Source organism: Amblyomma americanum, chromosome 10 (assembly GCF_052857255.1).
Source record: "Amblyomma americanum isolate KBUSLIRL-KWMA chromosome 10, ASM5285725v1, whole genome shotgun sequence".
Taxonomy (NCBI): Eukaryota; Metazoa; Arthropoda; class Arachnida; order Ixodida; family Ixodidae; genus Amblyomma; species Amblyomma americanum.
The window spans coordinates 55,746,362-55,767,411 of NC_135506.1; the positions used below are offsets into that span (position 1 = coordinate 55,746,362).

Consider the following 21,050-nt stretch of genomic DNA (forward strand, 5'->3'; position numbering starts at 1 on the left):
ATATTCAAACAACTGAATCCACTTTCTCCCCGTACCATAGAGCAGAAAATTACCGGTGTAACCATTGTAGGCAAAAAAAAAAAGAGCAATACGAGTTGCAGAACAAAACTCGAAATAATTATAACCTACTCGGAATTAAAATTAAAAATTGAACTGTGTGGGACACAAAAAAAGGGGGGTGGGGAATTTAAGTGATTATCTGTTCGCGTAACAGAGTGCCGGCAATAAAATTACGAAAAACGATCCAGCGGAGGCCGAAATTGCAGTTGTGAGATGAGATTGTCGAGTTTGCAGAGAGATTTCCAGTGGCTGCAGACACACGATTAATTGGAAAGCATATAGAGAGCATCTGTACAATTGTTGGTTTAACTGGGCTGCTACTGCTGCTGATTGGTCCTCCGAACTGGCTTTTATGGCGCACTCGACGTCTACGCAGCCACGGCCTGAGATGAAAACACCTGCAGTGCCCTGACAAGTTCACTGAACGCGTAATGTGTCCGTATTAAAAAAAAACAAAAAAAACAGCTGGCACAAAACTGTATGAAAGTGTAACCCCACATCAGTAAAGTCATGTGAAACAAGAGTGAAGACAGCGTGTGCACTGTTTATTGGCTATATTTGCTATTGATGCTTCAGTTGAGTTGAGTTGAGTTCAATGGCGCATAAGAGACTAAGGCTATCATGCCCCAAGCTCAAGGTATAAGAAATTGTTTTCCGTAGATTTTTACAAAGGTATAAAAAATATGGCGGTGTAGAATGCCTAAAAGGTTATATACCGTTCTGCCCAGTATTGAGAGTTTTCTCGTAATCGTTGTTTTCTCAACAGAGTTGCTTTAACTGCAAGCTCTCATTGAAAAAAGATCAGAGAGCTGTGAGCAACGTAATTAGTATATGCTTGTCAATTAGGCATACACTGAGGACACAATCTTAGCATACCTAACAAATACAGCCCCTTTTCTTGTTTCTGATCAATATTGCTACCGTTGAACCGTTTTGCATATTTCACCTATTTATTTTTTGTGTGCAAGCGAAGTCTGGTTTTTGTCATATTTTTTTGCTCTGCTGTTATCATGTTTCTTGCAATGTGCGACCCCCATTCTCTTTGTTTTGCTCTGTAATACGTTGAGTTTTTGTTTGCTTTGTAACACGTTAATTTTTTTTTTTTTACCGCTGCACTGTTTTGCAAACTGTACAAGGAAGCCGAGGCCTCGTCAGGCGCTACAGGCCTTCTACCTTAGCTTCCTCTTCTTTGGTTAGAAAAAAATAGTCTTTGATTTTGATTTTTTATTTGAAGATGAAGGTGCCTTGCACCAATAAATTGCCACATGCTAAGGACAAAGACTCGGCCTGCAATGAGCACGAATCTTTCTTAAGCTAGAAATGCAGACAACGTAAACCACATGTGTCGTCACCGCCGGCCAATTTCGCAAGTAACCTGCGCGTGTTTAGAGTGAGTGAGTGAATAAACTTTATTGCTCTAATGAAGGAGTTTTGCTGCTTGCCCGAATATTGCCGATGTCTTCCAGGCTGAGCGTGGTTGGCGCCCCTAGTCCAAGGCACCACTGTCCCTGGCCATCCGGCATGCGTGGCTCACTAGGTCTCTTTGGACCTTGAGCTGGCTGCTGGTTAGCCGGTCCTCCCACTGCTCCGCATTTGGCTCTTTGTTACCTCGGAAAGCTACATTGTGTATGCATTCCCATGTGATATGATACAGCGTGGGGGTTGCCCCGCACCACGGACATGTATCCCTATACTGCTCCGGATACATCTTATGTAGAATGTGAAGGTTGTGGAATTAAGGCTCCTGTTTGGAGTCTTCTCCAACATGTCGCTGCATATTGTGTTAGCAGAGGATGTGGCTGGGGATATTTGCGTCTTCTGCCTTTGATGACGTTGAGGAAAGCTGCGTACGTGAGCTCTACCGTTATCTCCGGGCCGTCCGAGGCGTTTGACGCACCAGCTCGGATAGTAAGCTCGCGAGCTAGCTTGTCCGCCTTCAGATTGCCTTCGACTCCGGCGTGTCCCGGTACCCAGTAGATCCTATGTTGGATCTTTTCGTTGTTTCGCTGTCTAGTAAGAAATTTTCTAATGCGCTTTCTAGAAGCTGAGTTATCTGTAGTCAAAATTTGAATTTCAGCGTCTTCGCGCCTTTCCCTCTCCTCTCGTCAGTTTGTTTAGAAACAGTTTTTAGAGCGAAAGTTCTCCTTCCCGGCCAAAGCTGCAAAGGCCGTTTCACTGCTGAAGTTTTGCCTTGAATTTACCTTGTGAGTCTAAATAAAGTAAACAAACGAATAAAATAAGTGTTGCCGAGACTGGGTTTCGAACCTGCGGCGGAGCGAAGAGATCAGCTTTGCTGGCCACTGTATGAGAGCACGGTGCTAACGGTGCAGCCGATCTCGCCTTGTGTTAAACTGCAGCACTCTGTATAGCGCTGTGCATTGCACGACGTCGTCTTCATCAACTATAACACTACTATCGAACTAATAGCGTCGGCAGACGTGCCGATGACCCAGTAAAGCAAAACCATGAGCCAACCAGGCTAAACGCATGCTTTCGCACGTCTATTCGGTTTAACTACGTTAAAACCCTACTAATTTTTTTCTTTCGTGGATCCCAGAGGCCAGGCTACATAGCCGTTCACTATAAAACTTTGCTAACGGAGTCCTTTTCAATGTAGACGTCCGGAATGAGTTGCGTGGCGGAAAAATTCTAAACGAAAATTTCACAGCACTTAAATTGGTTTTTTGAGAAAAGTAAATGGCGGAGTAACTGCCTTACATCTCGATCGGTGGGCACCTGAACCACGCCGTAAGGGAAGGGATAAAGGAGGGAGTGAAAGAAGATGGGTTTATGGGGGTTTAACGTCCCAAAGCGACTCAGGCTATGAGAGACGCCGTAGTGAAGGGCTCCGGGAATTTCGACCACCTGGGGTTCTTTAACGTGTACTGACATCGCACAGTACACGGGCCTCTAGTATTTCGCCTCCATCGAAATTCGACCACCGCGGCCGGGATCGAACCCGCGTCTTTTGGGCCAGCAGCCGAGCACCATAACCACTCAGACACCGCGGCAGCTGGAGTGAAAGAAGAAAGGAAGAAAGATGTGCAGTAGTAGAGGGGTCCAGGAGGAGGAGAATACTTTATTATACTCTCAGGTTTTGGGGCATCTTCAGAGATGTTCTCTCCTTGGTTGTATCCCCAGGAGTCTTCTCTATCGAGCTCGTCCACTTTTAATCAATGGACGGTTGCCCTCAGTCCAGGGCGCCGCTGTCCACTGCTGCCGGCAATTGAACTCGCTGTACCAGACCATGTTGGTCTTCACAGCGGTCGCTGGACAGCAGAGTCTCCCATTGCTCCTCACTCGGGTTTTGTATTTTGGGGACCACGTCAATGTTTTGACAGGCCGATGGGATGTGATATAGTGTGGGTCTTTCGCCGAGAAAAAATTTCGACCACCTGGGCATCTTTAACGTGCACTGGCGTCACACAGCACATGGGCGCCGTTTGCGTTCCGCATAAATGCGCCTTTTCCTGCCTGACAAAGATCGATGTACGCAGAAAGATCCACGGAATCGATTTTTACGAAAAACAACGATTAGATGGAGTGGCACTCAGTGTCCATTTATGAGACAAAACAGACAGCGGATCTTTTTTTCTACCCCCGGCTAGTGTGAGGGGAAGGCAAGGAATGTGAACATTGCCATAAAATATAAGAATAAATTTCTGCATTATTATCGTTAAATACAATAAATTACTCCCAGCACATTGACTACCAGTTAGACTGCTCAGTTTTTTGTACAGAAAATATTGAATGTTACGCGGATGATTAGGGCTCCCTTACAAAAAATTTTCAAGTCAATACACTGTCCATACGCTTTTGTAAATAAAGTCGTTAGACTTTCTACAGAAAAATCATATAGACAGTCTATAGGCAATCTATAGATTTATGGCCATACATTTTACAAGACTTTTGTCTGTAATAGTCTATAGCTAGACTACGAACAGATAAAGGGAAATGTCTATAGGAAGGCAATAGTGTCTATAAAAAGTCCATAGAAAGTCTATAGACCATTTTTAATGTGGGCTACAGCTGGTCCACTTGCACATTTAAAATTGCTGCATTTGCTTTCGAATGCGGCTGCAACACGTGAGAGTGCGATGATTGTGTTTCTGCTTTAGGAGGGATAAAGAGCATGCTTTATATGCGAGAAATGTGTTGGGACGAATTGAGCGTCTCAGTTGTTGTGCAGCACGTTTTCGGGCGATGGCCCTCGTCCTCTGCTCGGCACGCCACGCGTTTTTGGCTCTGTCCTCGCGGACACGTGCAGCGTTCAGAGCACGACGCTGCGCGCCTTGGCTCCCTCCGTGGCACTCTCGCAACGCGACTGAAGTTCCTACTGCGCAGGCGCACTGGGTGGCTGGCCATGCAGTCACTTCCAAGGACCTTAAGCGGTTCTCGCAGCCCGCTTACAACGTACTAGGGTACGTCAACAATGCAAGCTAGGACGGAGGAAGTACCCTCTGCCGCAGCAAGGTCTCACTGAAGAACAAGATGTACACAACTCACGAGAAAGCTACAAACACTATATCCAATTGAACGATCCTAGACACTCAACGTGATGTACGGTGTTCCAGAACTGAGAATACGGCTGGTTTTCTGTGAGCCAACAAACCGCATCATCATCCGACTAAGTTGTCAGTGCTCCATGGCGGAAGCGGCCAGCGCGACAAGGGCGGCTCTCCGTTAACTACCGAGATATAATAATAACAATAATAATAATAATAATAATAATAATAATAATAATAATAATAATAATAATAATAATAATAATAATAATAATTGGTTTTTGGCGGAAAGGAAATGGCGCAGTATCTGTCTCATATCGTTGGACACGTGAACCGCGCCGTAAGAGAAGGGATATAGGAGGGAGTGAAAGAAGAAAGGAAGAAAGAGGTGCCGTAGTGGAGGGCTCCGGAATAATTTCGCCGCTTTCCAAAAACCAATTTTCCAATTGGCTTTCCAAAAACCAATTTTCAATTTTTTTTTTGCATTCAAGCTATGGCGTCATGGCTTTGAGGATCGATCAGACGCCTAGGATGAGTCCCGTCAATGACGACGTCATGATGACTAGATGTCCGTTTTATCTTTTGTGGCGCGCATTTTTTGTGCTATAAATTTTGACCGCACTTGTAACTGCAACTGCAGCCATAGCCCCACAGCGAATCGCTTGCGGAGCTACATATATCGCGCGATGGAGATGTACTGTACTGCTCCTCGCAGTACATCTGCATCGCGAACTGATCATCGCGCAGTGCGTCCTGTTCACGTATATGTTTCATGGCGGTGAATTGTGACCACCTAAGTGGGCGACCGTCATATCGCGTGAAAAAATTTGAAGTTAAGCAGATTACGTCACATGCGTATTGTTGCTCAATAGAGTAAACTCATGGGCTAGTTGGTTCATAATGCACAGGTGGTGGAACCAGCGAAACTGACGCAGGACAAGTTAAAGAGGCACACACACAACACCCGTTCCCATCGCCCAGGTTATCAACAAATACATTTTAATTTTTTTTTTCAGTTTTAGAGGGCTATTCGATAATTCGACATTCGCATAACCCGAGCGTTTTTTCCTGCTGTTGCTGCTATTGCTGTCAGGAAGAATGAAAAGGGAAGTGCACGCGCCTGCCCACTGGCTCAAGCTGAGCCGCAACCGCACCCACGTGCTGAAAGTAAGAGAGTCGAAAGATAGGAGAGGAAAGGTAAGGAAAGACGCGCGCGCGCTAACATGTCCCGGGCCGATCCCGGAGGCAGTGCAATACCGGGCCGACCCGTGCCGGAGTGCTTGAAGCACTCCTCATATTTAAAAAAAATTAATATATTGGGTCCAGAATGGGACCCGTAACAGATATTACATTAGAACCACCGAACCACCGTTTTTTTTTCTTCTCCAGCGCCGACCAAACCACCTCCGAGCTGCGCCCATTCAGCCACCAGTTGCCTGTCCACGGTAACTCAAGAAAGCGACCGGTTACGCAACTGTCACGCGACGCTTTGAGGGCTTTCGTAAACCCTCATTTGAACCAGTTCTCATTTTAAATTTACTAACACTTTCATTTGTTATTTTCTATACAAAAACGATCAATACGCCGGTTACGGAAAACGCCTGTCCACGTTCTATTTGCCTAGCAGACGACGCGTTCGCGGCGCAGCGGAGCTGGACGATTTTGATGATGATAGGTTCGAAGTCACTTTTTTTTTCATACAGAGATCACCGGAGCCACCCAGATCCTAACAAAAAGTGAAGCCAAGAATAAAAATTATCAGAAAAAGAAAAAAAAAGACTTCGAAGCACTGATCAACGTTGCCCTCGCGCCGCCAGTTGCGGTTTGTTCTAGCAGAGAACGGAATCAAGCGCCCTCAACATGGCTGCCGACATAGCGACGGAAAGAGGAAGGAGTTGACAGTTGTCGAAACGGAAAGCTATGTTGAGCGGCTCATAGTAGTAGCTCTATGGCTCACAATGAATAGCTCAGTCGCTCAGTCTCAGTGCATATGAGGTTGTGGCTAGTGAAATGTGCTCTGTCGTTCTGCGTGGGATTCGTACAGTTCGTTGCGGGCCGTTTTGGTGCACGGATACGGACAGACATTTTGGTATGCGGACCTGCTGCGGTTTTCCAAAACCGTCGCTAGCTCTTCATTCTGCAGAATGGTCGGTGCATGTTTCACTACTCATGTTTATATTCTCTTCGCTTTTTTTTTTTAATGGGCGTCCCGTGTTAATACAGGCTGTTGGATTGGTTCTCCCTTCAGGGGGCCGCTGCCCCATGTGACTTCACAGTTTGCCCCCCAGCTCGCCACTAGCAGAGAACTGATTGCTTATTGTGCTGCTAAGGGAATTACCCTAGAAAACGAATCAACTGGAGTCATGGGGCGCTCTCGCGTTATTTTTTCTCAGGCTACGCACTGGTCAGTGCGTAGCTAACGAAAGAAATGACACCTTGCAGAGGGGTTACGACTGCTTATCTGAAAGTTGCCCGGAATAAAGTGTATTAGAGGATGACAGCGGTGCATATTTGTGAAGTTTGTCACGTTGTCAACTGCAATTTCTTTTGCGTTGTATTTTGCTCTTTTTTTTTGCCAGCAACACTGAGCATGTTAATCAGCCTCCGCTTTGAAATTCCCAAGGGCCCTTAAAAATGAAGTTGCTGGAATGAACCCATGGTCTTATCCACTTGCCTTTGCGAAAACTCGTATTAAGCTCAAACTTAATATGGTTGACTACTGAATATTTGTTGTTTAGTATGTTCTCCGGACGGACCTATCCTAAGACGAAAACAAATTAACCTTGGATTTCGGTAAATCTGGAGAAAAAAATTTAAGCAAAACAAAAATAATTATTTGAATGGACGAGACCCGGACCCCTGAATTTTGAAATGCAAACGTCTAAACTATGAAATCACTGCAAATAAATACTCTTTGGCACAGTCAACGAGTGCTAGAGAAATTAACGCTAATAATCGAAGAAAAAGTTGTACTGTGAAAGCAAGGATGCTAAAAAAGAATGCTGTTTATGGTATTCTTTTCATAAATGAGGGTATTAAGATGGGTACATTAAGGACCTGGCTGAAACGTTGAGTGAAAAAGTCATAACATTGGAGTTAGAATAAAGACGCCTTAGGACCGAAATGTCCCGCCATCATCATCCGTCTTACTACGCCCACTGCAGGCCAAATGCCTCTCCCATATCTCTCCAATTAAGCCGGTCCTGCGCCAGCTGCGACCATCATTATCCCCGCGAGCTGCCTAATCTCATTCGCCCACCCAACTTTCTGCCGCCCCTTGCTACACTTGCCTTCTCTTGGGATCCAGTTCGTTACGCTTAACGACCAGCGGTTATCTTGCCTTCGCATTACATGCCCTGCCCAAGCTCATTTCTTCTTCTTGATTTCGGCTAGGATGTCATTAACTTGCATTTGTTCCCGGACCCACTTAACGTTACACCCATCATTTTCTTCTCCATAGCTGGCTGCGTTGCTCTCAATTTCGTTTGACCCGCTTATGCCGGTGTAAGATACAGCTGTCTGTTGTTTTTTTGTTAGAGGGTCCGAATTAAAAAAAAAAAGGCAACTGGCTTTAGATTTATTTTAGCCCTGGGGCTGGATAGTGGGGGCTACGGCGATCACAATGCAAACGCTTTAATTAGATCCCTAATTAAATAGCCGCTGGCCCTTAAGGGCAACGGAGTGGGTTCCAAGAGAAGGCAAGCGTAGCAGGGGACGGCAGAAGGTTAGGTAGGCGGATGAGATTAAGAAGTTTGCCGGTATACGTGGGCGCAGCTGGCAAAGGACAGGGTTAATTGGAGAGACATGGGAAAGGCCTTTGCCCTGCAGTGGGCGTAGTCAGGCTGATGATGATGAGTATGAATGAACTAAATACTCTAATTTATTTTTCTAGCTTTTATTTTTAGCTGGCATGCATTTGCTTGCTCCAAACAGGCTAGATGAGATCAACAAGTTTGTAAATCTGTAGGCGGCTTCGCGCCGGAACGCAGCGGCAGCGTGCGCGTATGACGTAGATCGCTCCGCCCTGCGCTTTGCGTCACACTGCTGACGTCACCCCAGGCTCAGACGCGGGCGGACGGCGGGTCTCGCTGCCAGTTTCGCCTTGCTTCGCGGCCTCGCGGTTTGCTGCCGCGTCGGATCCCAGTGCGCGCTGTCATTGAGCTTACGGTACGGCCTCAAATCGACTGCGTGACCGTTTTCGTTTGTGGCATTTGACAGCATCGACCTCGGAATAGCATTGAGGAGTGAAGGAAGCCTCCGAAGAAAAAGTGGACATGGATGTCGCGTGTGTGACCACAATCCGCGAGGCAGCGGAGCGAAGCAAGCGCAACTGCTGGCGGCGAGAACACCGGCCCGTCCATCTGTGCCTCAGATGACATCAGCAGTGTGACGCAAAGCGCGGGGCGGAGCGATCTACGTCACACGCGCTTGTGTCGTGGGTATAGTAGTAGGTTCTCAATACGGAGGACCCTAGTTCGAATCCGCGTGGGTGAGAATTTTTATTTTTTAGCCTTAAATAATCTCACCCGTCTTGTTTACCCACGAGCGACTGGATTTATTTTTCGAGCCATGCCTTTCTGATCCAGCAATCAGTGCCGCTCAGTATTGGGCTGCACTCAATCTAGATTCATAATCATGATTCTTAAACAGTTTGTTCTACTATGGTGGGATTTATTTAAATGAGTTAAAAGTGAAGCGTCCTGGCCGATGAATTTCGCATAACACTAAATGACAAAAGAAGAGTGAGAACGAGAAAGGGCCAAGTCGGCGGGAGGTCTCGCGCGTTATCTCGCAAGTGTGACATGGGAGTTGACGGACCATCGGCCAACTGCCGTCTTGTGGGAGACCTGGCGCCGACGCCGACACTCGCCCGACTGTTTTAGTCGGCGCAGTGTGACATAGAGCCAGACATCAAGACGACATGGTTTGGGCAGACCAAATCGGCCAGCTTTTGGCCTAGTGTGGCAGGCCCTTTACAGTAAAGCCATTTACTGGAATTACTTTTTTTTAGCCTCGTTACTTGCTCTATAAATTTGACGAATTTTTTTCTTATCTAGGCTGTTTCACGACCCGCAGTTTTGAAAATATAACTTGCCTCAAATTGCCCCAAAATATAACAATGAGAATAGTTAATTAATGTATTTAGTTAATGATAAAACTAATTAGACCATTTACCTCTAAACCTGATGCCTGTCACAGCCCCCAATATAGCCCCAGGGCTAAAATAAATCTAAAGCAAGTACCTACCAAATGCACTCTACCCATTCTTATTTTGCTTGTTTCACTCTCATGGTCCGGATCTGCGGTTGCTACCTGCTCTAAGAAATATGTATTCTTTTATCATATCCAGCGCCTCGCTACCTATGCTGTTTCCTTCCAAGACTGTTGAACATTACTTTTAGTTTTTCTGTATATTAATTTTTAGACCCACCTTTGCTTGTCTAGGTTATTGGTCATTCATTGTAATTCGTTCTCTGAGTTACTTAGTGAGGGAATGTCATCAGCTAATAGCAGGCTACTAAGGTATTCTCCATTAACGCCCCAGTTGTTCCCGATCCAGGTCTCTGAATACCTTCTGTAAACAAACAAGGCTGTGAGTAGCACTGGAGAGATTGTGCCTTCCTGCCTAACGCCCTTTCTTATGGGGATTTTTTTAATTGTCTTAATAGTGGCTGCGCAGCCGCTGTAGATATCTTCCAGTATTTTCACATGTGGCTCTTCTACAGCACAGTCCCAAAACTTTGTAGGAAGCGGACGGTAAGCTGATCAGTCTGTAATTTCTCAAGTCCTTGACGTCGCCTTTCTTATGGATTAAGATAATGTTAATGTTCTTCAAAGATTCCAGTATTTTGAGGTCATGAGGCATTGCGATATACAGGGAGGCCAGTTTTTCTAGCACAATTAACCTTCTGTCCTTCAATAGATCTGCTGTTACCTGATCCTCACCAGCTGCTTTCCCCCTTTGCATTGCTTCAAGGGCTTCTTTACTTTCTCCTTCGTTACTAGCAGAATGTCCACTTTGCTCTGCTGCTTCTTTATTTATCGTCCTGATTACTTCAGCTACTTTTAAGATCTGTGTAGAACTCCTCGGCTTCATTAATTGTCTTTTACAATTGTTGATGACATTTCCCTGTCTTGTCTCTTAGAGCGCACATCTGATTTATGTGCTAAGAGACAAGAAGGGCAATGCATTCAAAGTGTCCTAAACTTGTTCTGTGCTCAGTGGCAGCAGTTTCAGGCTTTTATCTTTTATGGCTAGGCTAGTAAGATAGTCTGTTAAATAATTAGCAGTAAAACCAATTGAATAACTTGTGATTATAACTTTTTGTTAACAGCTTGCATTAAATCTGTTTACTCACAGCGGGCTGTAAGCTGTGGGAAAGTTAAGCATTTACACCTGTAGTTAGGCTGACACGAGCCCAATTAGGAATGCAGTATGTGTTTTTTATTCACAGGTGCACATGCTTGTGTTTGCTGGCACTCTTTTAGCGAGCTTAGATATCACTTTGTCAGTTTTATAACCAGCTGTACTTGTGAGAAATAGATGCCGTACTTAATGACTTGCTAGGAAGTTGCAACAAAATCTGCAGAGTCGTGCATACTGTGTTGACAGTTTAGAGGAACTTTTCAAGGAGGCATCTTCAAAGTATTGCCACATAAGTCCGCTGTTGAAGTAACTTGCAAATGCTGGCGCTTACTTTGAGCTCTTTTACAGAAAATGTGCTTGTCTCTTTGCATGGCTTCTGGTAAAAGGACCCAGCAAATTAGCATCTTGCACAGCACTGCTGGAAATGCCCAAGTCAGCCATTCCACTGAATGCCATCGGTTCATCTTTCAAGCAGGTGGAAGCTCCCCAATATGTAGTATGTCTGCTTAAGTGGACAATATCATCGGGGCTTCTGATGTGGAGGTTTCCCCATCTGTTCTACTTTGCAGGCACCAAAGCCATCATCGATGGGCCAGTGAGCACCACTTGAAGGTGGCAAAAACTTTCAAAAGAACTGCCTCCCACATTTTTAAGCCATTTGCTTAACCAGAGTGTATGGCCCATGTTAAACTACAGCCTGTGAACTTTCTTTTGTCAGTGAGTACATCAACCTGTTTGTGACGCCAAGAGCTCACCCAGATTGATGAGCTGCAAGTGATGGCCCTGCACTGGTTGGCAGTGTGCACAGACACTGGAACATTACTCCTGAACATGGAACATTATTCCTGGACATTGCAGTCACATTATGGAGCATGTTCAGATGTGCATTTTGCTCTTGTGGCATGTTGCAGTATCTGCTTCAGGCAGAACACTTAAATTTAGGGGGAAGAGGCACTGACTGAGGATTAGTGAACAGCTGCTGTCTTTTTGTCCAATTTTTGGTATAGCTGATATCTTATTTGTAAGAGCCGCCTTTGTTCATTGAGTGTTATTTTCCTGTTGTATTTTTTTATTCTGGGAGTTTTTTTTTTTAAGGCTGGGAGCATCCTTATGTCTGCCTGCCCAAGTGGCTGAGCCTATAAGCTGCTGAGCATAAGTTCACGCCTTTGAAAGAAATCAAAAGCAGTACAGATATACTAAATGTATTGTTTTCTGCAAAGACCATAAGTCAATAAAATAGGTTGCTCCAGGAATTAGTGTCCGCCATGTCCAACGAATCTTTTGATTCATCTCTATGATATTCATGCTGTTTGTATAATCGACTAGATTTGAATTGTGCTGCATTGTTTTTTTTTCTTTCCACCTGCGTTTGTTGTACTTGGAATTTCTTTCCCCTCCGCTGTAATGCGGAGTACGTAACTAGTGCAGTGCTATGCTAGTGTTGTGGGTAAAGTGATAAATAACTGTTGTGAATAAGTATCTACCTAGGTGAACTGAAAAAAGCAGTTGTGTGTTGAAACTTAGGCACATGTTAAAGAACCTCCTTGTAGTTGAAATGAACCAGAGCCCTTCACTATACAATATGTCTCTTTGACCACAGTGTATGGTTTGGCTTGTAAAAAAATTATATCTAGAGGACGGGGTCTACGGAAAGTGTGAAGGAGTTGGGCATTTTGTCTGTACCAGGGTTGCTCCCCTTAATGCAGTGTGGACCGACGGCGGGGACTTAGTGGCTTTGGCAGGATGTTAAACCCCAGAGTTTACAATTTACAGTTTTGTGATGTAACATGGTGCCTGTATTTTGCTTTTATTGTAAGTTTGAAACTTGTAAAACACAGTGCGTAAAATGGGGGGTTTATTCAGAGAGATGGAGCAACAATGAAGGCAGTCCAAGAGCAGACAATTTGAGCACAGCTACACGTACAGCGATAGCCATTGCCTTTGGTACAAATGCTTGTTGTAGTCTTTACAAATGTAAGTCAGCTATGTATGAATGTCTTACTACTGATAAGAAGTCATAATGAACTTAACTTTTCTCTTAGCTGTTCTCTTGCTCTTGTACTCTCTTCTCATGGCACAGTTGTTTGCTACCGCTGCCAAATATTTAATATGCGGCCCCCCAGTGAGAGGGCGAAACAAGAAAAGGAAACGAATACTTTATGCTAATGCTTTCTTCTGTCTCATCAAGAAATGTGGCATTAAATGGTTATTTTTTTTATAATGTGCATTATGTCATGCCTTGAGTGCTGTCGTGGCAAGAGGCAGCCTCTTTGCCCAACTTTAAAAGAATTTGTTGTTAAGTAATTTTTAAACATTTCTCCATGTTAATCTTCTAGCACCTTGTCATGTAATTTCAGTTTCCTCCTTTAGGTGAGCCACTTTCTGTTACTGATGGACAGATCATTTTGTAATTGTTGGGCTGTTCATGTACCGTCATGATGACCTAATTTTATTGTTATAAGCCTCTTTTCAGTGCTCACCCTATACATGTGCCCAATCTTGTACTCTGACTGTTTAAGTTGGCACTGAGGCTCCTAGGGGAAGCCTTGTGCACTTTGCTGGACGGCTTACATACACATATACACACAGTAATGTTAATAAAGTGCACTTCCCATGAATTCATGTGCTGGATATGCTGCCAGTGCCTTATTCTACCATATGGCATTTCTTCAGTGTGTGCTGCACTGCTACCGTGTGCATGCAGAAGGTGAATCATTCATTGCTGGTAAAATTGAAACCTTTTTATCTACGATGGTGCAGAGCTGGCCGTGATGCGTTGCAAGTGCGGCTTACCATCCGAGAAAACGTACATTGGAAAAAGTGGCTGCTACACTGCAACGTGTATGTGGCTACACCACAGTGCGCATCACCTGCTTGAAGAACTTGGTGACGAGAGGGTGATAGAAAACTAGTTCTAGACTGATGTGAAAGACTGCTTTTTAAAATTTTGACCATAATAATGCCTTTCGTTTGTCTACTTTTGAGTTGTCTATGATGGTAGATATGTTCTGATGAATTTGAATTGGTGGTAAGTGATCTGTGTGTATGTTGAAATGAATTTCATCTAAGTGCACTGTTGTCCCATTTGTGCATTTTTGCTGCTTTTTGTTTCGGATTTGTGATATCCTTCATCTTTAAACCTGACAGTGATGTGCATGCAGTTTTCTGCTCATTTTGTAAACCCCCATTGGGAGTGTTGCAAGTTCTACACTGTGCCTTTATTACTGCATCACCTTGCAATCCTTGTGGGAAAGGGCAAATCAAAGCTGTGGTCTTCCTGATGTGCAGATCACTGCAGCTCCTTATTCTTGAATTTGCTGCCAGAGATTTTTACATGCAACAACAGCTCCAGATCGCTGCGTGCACTTTGCAGGCATATTTGCATATAGCACGTTGAGCAGCTGGACATTTTAGTAATTAGGTAATTTGCATCTATTTGAAATTGAAATTTGCCTTGTGTGCTGAGGTATTTCTTGATATTAAAGAAATGTAGGCAGTCAAAATTAATCCAGAGTCCTCTGCTACACTGTGCCTCATTCAGCACAGTTCGAGTTCCTATTAATATCTCAATTTTCCTGGTAGAAGCATAACTGTATAAAATTCCCTAACACTCAGGACATATAGCATTGCACTTAGAACAAGATGCACATTCATGTAGCACATATTTCATTGGACACTGTGATGACATACTGGGGTGGTAATACAGGAGTTATGTTGTCATCCCAGTTTACTCTACTTGTCTATAGCCTCCGTGGTGGCTCAGTGGTTATGGCGCTCGGCTGCTGACCTGAAAGACGCGAATTCGATCCCGGCGGCAGCGGTCGAATTTCGATGGAGGTGAAATTGTAGAGGTCCGTGTTCTGTACGATATCAGTGCACGTTAAAGAACCCCAGGTGGTCGAAATTTCCGGAGGCCTTCACTACGGCGTCCCTCATAGTCTGAGTTGCTTTGGGACGTTAAACTACTATTAACCATAAACCATCTACTTGTCTATAGTGCCTGCTGTAAAGGTCTGACTAAGGACAGCCGATTAGCTGTTTTGTTCCTAACTTTAATTGCAGCTTTCTTTACTTATTAATTTCTGATGGTAAACTTTACTGAGATGTGATACACAATGCCGCTGTGATAAGGGGAAATGAGCACTATGAGCGTGTTCTTTTCTTTTTTTTTTCAGTGTATATGGGTGGCATTGATTATGTTTGGCGTCAGCATGTATGAGTGAGGACACATGATCTCTTTTGGTGCAGATCCAGCGATCTCGCATCTCGAAGACGTCCGCCCACCTGTACAAAACCTGCATGCTGAAAGGCAGCTACTACAGTGCCCCGAATGCAGCTACTGCACAAATTTCATCTTTGCCATGGAGGATCACCTGAGCACGCACATCAGCGTGCGCCCCTTCCAGTGCAGCCACTGTGGCCGAAGATTCAAGCGGGCAGCCCACCTAGTGGAACACAGCCGCATCCACACGGGCGAGAAGCCGTTTTACTGCCAGCTGTGCCCCTTGACCTTCACCCAGAAGGCGAGCTTAGTGCGACACATGCGAGCACACGAGGACAAGAAACGGTTCCGGTGTCACTTTTGCTCAATGGCGTTTGCTCGCGGATATCTACGGACGAACCATGAAATTAAAAAGCATGGGAGGAGCAGCGCACTTTTTTAAAGCTCCGGCCACTTTGTCGGTGTTCAGCTAGTGCCTGCTGTCTTCGTAAAGTGTGCCCGTGAGCATGTGCTGCAAAAAGTGCTGGCGTAGGCTTAATTGAAAAGCTAAGTGGCATAGACTTTCAGTTTGTATTAGCGGTACATTTTGGGTTATTCAAATAAGGCATGGGAAATTGCCGTGATCCCAAGTATCTCTCTATACGTTCTATATTTGAATTGCACGGGTTGCATTTCCTTCGCTTTTTTTTTCTTTTGATGCTCAAGCCTGCAGATGTTCTGGGGGGCACTTTGTTTACCTAAAGTGCAGAGAGGTGAAAGCCTTTAGCGCGGTGTTGCTGCTTGTGTCACTGATGTGTGGTTCAGATGTCGATTGAGTACACAGTTTTTTGTGAATCTTAAATTCTGGAGACACTGGAGGGCGTTTTGGAGGCATCAGTCTGATTCGACGCTTTTCCGCAAACACTCTCCAGCATCCTTATGCTAGACAGAGAGGTTAGATTGGGCTAAAGAAAAAACATTTGCCCTGCCCGCAGACGTATATTAGTGTGGGCAGAGAAACAAAGAAAGAAAAATAATGTTGCCCAGCCCGCACCGCCAATGGCACAACGGGCTCCAAAAGAAGACCGTGGCCTGCGCAGGGATCGAACCTATGACCTTCGCGTTATTAGAATGACGCTCTAACCACAGACAAGGAGAACTACATATGCGTTGGGAGGAAGTAGCGTAGCCTTTAGCACGCTCGGCTGCGGAACGAAAGGATGGTGGTCCAAATCCCGCTGTGCACAAATTTTTTTCTTATCGAGTTGACGGTGACACGACATGACCTGACACCGGACAAGGTCATGACCGCAAGTATGAGCCATTAAAGGTTTTCGCCTTAATAGTTCTAGACAATCTAGTTTCTGGTGAGTTTCCTTTCTTGCTAGGAATATTTGCTTTAGAGGAATCAAAAATTCTCAGCAGAAGACGGTGCAAAGTGTTTTTATAAGACCACAAGACTAGCCTCATGGTACTCTGATGGTGTGCAAGTCTTGCCTGCCCTAGTGTACGAGTTATACTTGGGGGATCATTTCTTTTGTCTGCTTTGTGAGCTACCTTGCATTATATACGAGGAATCTTCCGAACATTTGACTTGTTTATTCCACTTTCATGTTTCATTACTGGATGAAAGGTACTTGTTCTTCACTGGCAGTGCTTATTTCATATGGTTATTTTTGAACATGCATAAACATATAAATTAACATCTCTTGTACACATCACATGCACGCTAGCAGATGTGCATGTAATTAGATATTGCAATATTCAGAGAATTGCAAGCGCTGCGTGACTAGTATTCCATAAGGGACTTCTTTGTATTGCTCATCATGTAAATAACACTTTGATGCACTAATGTGCCACTAACTAGTCACTGACAAAAGTAAAAATGGTCTTGTCAGTTTTTTTTGGAATACTTGTGCAAACCTCAAAATATTTTTTTTATGTAATGCGTAGAGTTGCTTAACTCGACTGTTGTTTTTTACGTTCTAACAGGCGTTTGTTTTCTTGGGGCCGAAATCTTGTAACTGCAATTGGCATAGCAATACTTTTTCCTTGTCCCCGCTCCCTTGTCCCCTCTTATGCAGTATCCTAAACAAGGACCGTTTAAGGAGCACTGAATGAATAAGATATAAGTACATAAGCGTGCATGCAATATAACACATTTAATGACTTGTCGAGAACAGATTTCACTGTATAACTATTTCTTTTGCCTTTGAGGTGACTATAGCATTTGAGTGCTTATAGTTTGTGGTGGAAAACTGAAATTGTTACTATTCTGTAGAAGTATTGGGGAACCTTACCATTAAAATTTTTCTTGTGGAGCTTCGGCTTGCACAAATGTCCTTTATCAATCCACTATTGCGGTTAGGTTAGGTCAGGTTTTTGCGTTATTTCTTTGTGCGATATCTAATTCTATTTGCGTGTTCATTTTCTGAAGTGGCACTCAATTTGATTGCACCTGCTATTTCATAGATGTGTTCACATATTGTGCAAATGTCTTCTGTTTCAATGTTAAGCTGTTCATGACTTCAAACATCTGTGATACGAACTATACTTTGAGTTCATTGCACACTTGGTCTTTTTTTTTTTCCTGTTCTTTAAGAAATTTCAATAGCATGTATGGACATTGGTCTGCTTCATGGTTCATTCTTTCAACGGTTGTGTCATTGGCAGCTGTATTTGAAACACCTTGACTGGCAGAATTGGCTACTATAGTTTAGCTTGCATCTTGTCAATGAAATTGTATAGTCAGTATACTAGATATAAGCGTGTTTTTGAGAATGAAACTTGAGGGCACTTTTTGTGCTGTGACCTAACTCTGGACAGCAGTGTTGATCACAAATCTTGTCGCTTGGCTACGTAGGTGAACAAAAAGACTTGGCTGAATCCACGCGCTCATGTTTTCAAATAATGCTGAGTTTGTGAAGCAAAATTCGATTGGTTCATTGCTTTGGGATAAAAGCATGATCTCATAAAAGAAAAGCTTTTATGAAAACTTGAAAATTTGCTTTCAGGAAAGGAAAGACTTGGTAACTCTTCTTGGTGGCTGCCTCAACCACACTGTGGGGGAAGGGATGAAAGTGGGAGTGAAAGAAGGGAAGAGAGGGGGAAAGAGGTGTCATAGGGAAGGACTTGGGATAAGTTTCTACCGTCACAGGTTCTGTAATGTGCACTGCAGTGGCGTAGCCATAAATATTTTTTATGGGATGTAATATGCCGCCAGTTAAAAAATAGGGAGCCTGCGCCTAAACTATATCTTATTTTTCTGCTTTATATAGCCGAAGGGTTAGTTGTTTCATTCACTGTAACATCTGCTTAAAAATATAAGAGTGAATGCAGGACTCCAAGGACTTGATTCGTAAAGAACATTTATTGTCTCAAAAAAACTGCTCGTATGAAAAATCGTGGCTATTTACAATATTTTCACATAACTTACAGCAACACAAAAGCTCAAGCTCTCGAACAAAGTTGGCAACTGCGAACGAATGACATATGTCAAAACTTCTCCCCACTCGTGTGAACCGTCCGCAGCAGTTGAATTTCGGTGGAGGCAAAATGCTAGAAGCCCGTGTACTGTGCGATGTCAGTGCTTGGTAAAGAACCCCAGGCGATCAAAATTTCCGGTGCCCTTCACTATGGCACCTCTCATAGCTTGAGTTGATTTGGGATATTAAACCCCCTTAACCTAAACCTGAACTTGGGGCTGTCGATGTTGCAGATAGTATGATACTGACTTGAGATCTTGGTCACAATAAGCCAGAGTGTTTCAGCGCAATAGTTGCATTGGGGAATTTCCCTGAGGTTGAGGTGATGTATGCTGTATGGCAAAGCTGTTTAAAGCTGCCACGTTCTTTAGCCAGCAAGCAAAAGTGATATCCTATTGCTAAGAGCTGTTGAGAATGTGCCAGCTCTGATGTGTTCCACATAGGTGAATTCATTTGGCCCTTGAAGTCTGCATTCTTGTGCAGTGGGAGCGGCATGACTGTAGCCATAATTTTATCTCACCGGAATAAAACAAGCGTGAGGGAATTTCAAAGCTATTGTATCTTTGTCTTCATGCATATCTTTCTTTACTTGGCTTTCGAATATTTTTCTGTTATCTGTATTCAGCGTTTCAAACAAACAGAGGTGACTGTCTAACTTCTTTACTTTCAAGCCTTGTTCCTTATTGTCTCAGCGGCTTATTCTCACTTGTCTTTTTCAGTTATGTGTATAAACAATGGTGGTGTGATGTCAGATAAAATGTAACATGCAGTACTTTTGTTATCTGCATGATGTACATGGCTTACAGATCGCACAGTGGCAGATGTAAATATGCTGATATGTTCGTGGAGATAGGTGCCAAACTCAAAACAGAAAGCTGTGAAAGGCTAATAGGTTTTGACATGTTGTTTATTTTGGCATCATGATGGGCATTAATGCTCTGCAAAGTTACATTGCTGACAAGAGAGACACAGGACTGTGCCTTTTTAGTGCCCATTTTTTTTAATGACTTGCGCAAGCCCCAATTTGTGTTGCAGGACATTTTGCTAAGTATTTTCAGCAGCATTTACTGACGTGTCTTCAGAGGGTGTGGTTGACTTGCCGATAAGTGTATGCTGCTTATTTGAGTGAACATGTACCACCTCTTACGGTGCAGGCTTCTTTGCTGTGCACGACAAAGATGGCATGCCACTCGGAGAAGGCAGGTCTGGCCAAGGGCAGCTGCTGCACTGTGCCGTGTGCAACTACACCACAGCGCGCCGTAGTCACATGCAGTACCACCAGAGGGCGCACACGGGTGAACGCCCTCACCTGTGCAGCTACTGCAACAAGGGCTTTGTGAAGAAGTGCCACCTGGTGACGCACCTCCGGATTCACACAGGCGAGAAGCCATACAAGTGCCACATGTGCCCCATGGCCTTCACGCAGAAGATAACCCTTGTTGCACACCTGCGAGCGCACACGGGCGATAAGCCTTTCCGGTGCCACTTTTGTCCCAAGGCATTTGCCCTGAGATCAAAAATGAGGTACCATGAAGTGAGGGACCATGGAGGAAGGAGCACTGCTCCATAAACTGCTGGCATATTCTGCCAGCATTTGGCAGTGATTGGTATTGCCAGCAGGTTTTGTACGAGGAATGGGTTCACCAGTTTGTCTACGTGGAGACTGCCTCAAACTAGGGTGGCTACCAGGGTGCTCAAGAGTGTGCTATTTGGCAAGGATCATGTATTTGTAGTGCGGCCTGTGGTAGCGCACTTTTGCGAAAGACAAGCTGGTTTGTTACGTTGGTCTATGGTATCTGCGTGCAGGTGTCATGGTAAGAAAAACCTGCAGGGGTGTATAAGATGGCCGTAAGTGTGTGTAATGTAAGGGGAGCCATTGGGGTACTGTAGGATTTGATGGACTGCTTAGTGGATAATGCGAAAGAGGTATGTTAACTATGGCGTTTTATAGGCATAGCTAGTGGGGTTGGAAGGGAAAACAGATGTATGCCTAAGGCCCGTAGTTTCCCGCGAGTCCGCGATTCCGCGAAAAGTCGCGTATTTAAGCATTTTTCACTGAATATGGTGTTGGCAGCCAAATTCTAATTTTTTTATACAGTTGTTGTACGCATGTCAATAGGAATTACAGAGCGATGGGAAAATGAATAAATTACCTTATTTGCATGAATACAACATGTGGGGAGTGCGAGACCTCGGGAAAGCTTTAAAAGAAACATTATTACGATTATGACAAAATCCATTCGAAACTGTGCAGGCCAACCATAGCTGACGGAGGATCCGCTGCAGGTCAGGTTTCTATCAGATAAAACGTTGGGAGTTTGCAAGCGTGCTTGTTCTTTGTCCAGAGCCATCTGTCCTAGGTGCTGAGTGGCAAGTGTATCTGAAAACTTCTCGAGAAATTAAATCCAGGTACAGAAACCTTGCACTGTTTC

General features: G+C 44.3%; 1 protein-coding gene across 1 annotated transcript in view; it reads left to right on the forward strand.

The window, feature by feature from the left end:
- The first annotated feature begins 6,418 nt into the window (after positions 1 to 6,418).
- LOC144108318 (uncharacterized) overlaps positions 6,419 to 21,050 on the forward strand; it is a 30,424-nt gene continuing 15,792 nt past the window's right edge. Inside the window, exons 1-5 of the mRNA XM_077641582.1 lie at positions 6,419 to 6,712; positions 11,319 to 11,428; positions 11,502 to 13,773; positions 15,181 to 15,594; positions 19,761 to 20,174. Of these exons, the coding sequence (XP_077497708.1) occupies positions 13,704 to 13,773; positions 15,181 to 15,594; positions 19,761 to 20,174 (898 nt within the window). The 5' untranslated portion in view covers positions 6,419 to 6,712; positions 11,319 to 11,428; positions 11,502 to 13,703. The remainder of the gene's footprint in view (positions 6,713 to 11,318; positions 11,429 to 11,501; positions 13,774 to 15,180; positions 15,595 to 19,760; positions 20,175 to 21,050) is intronic.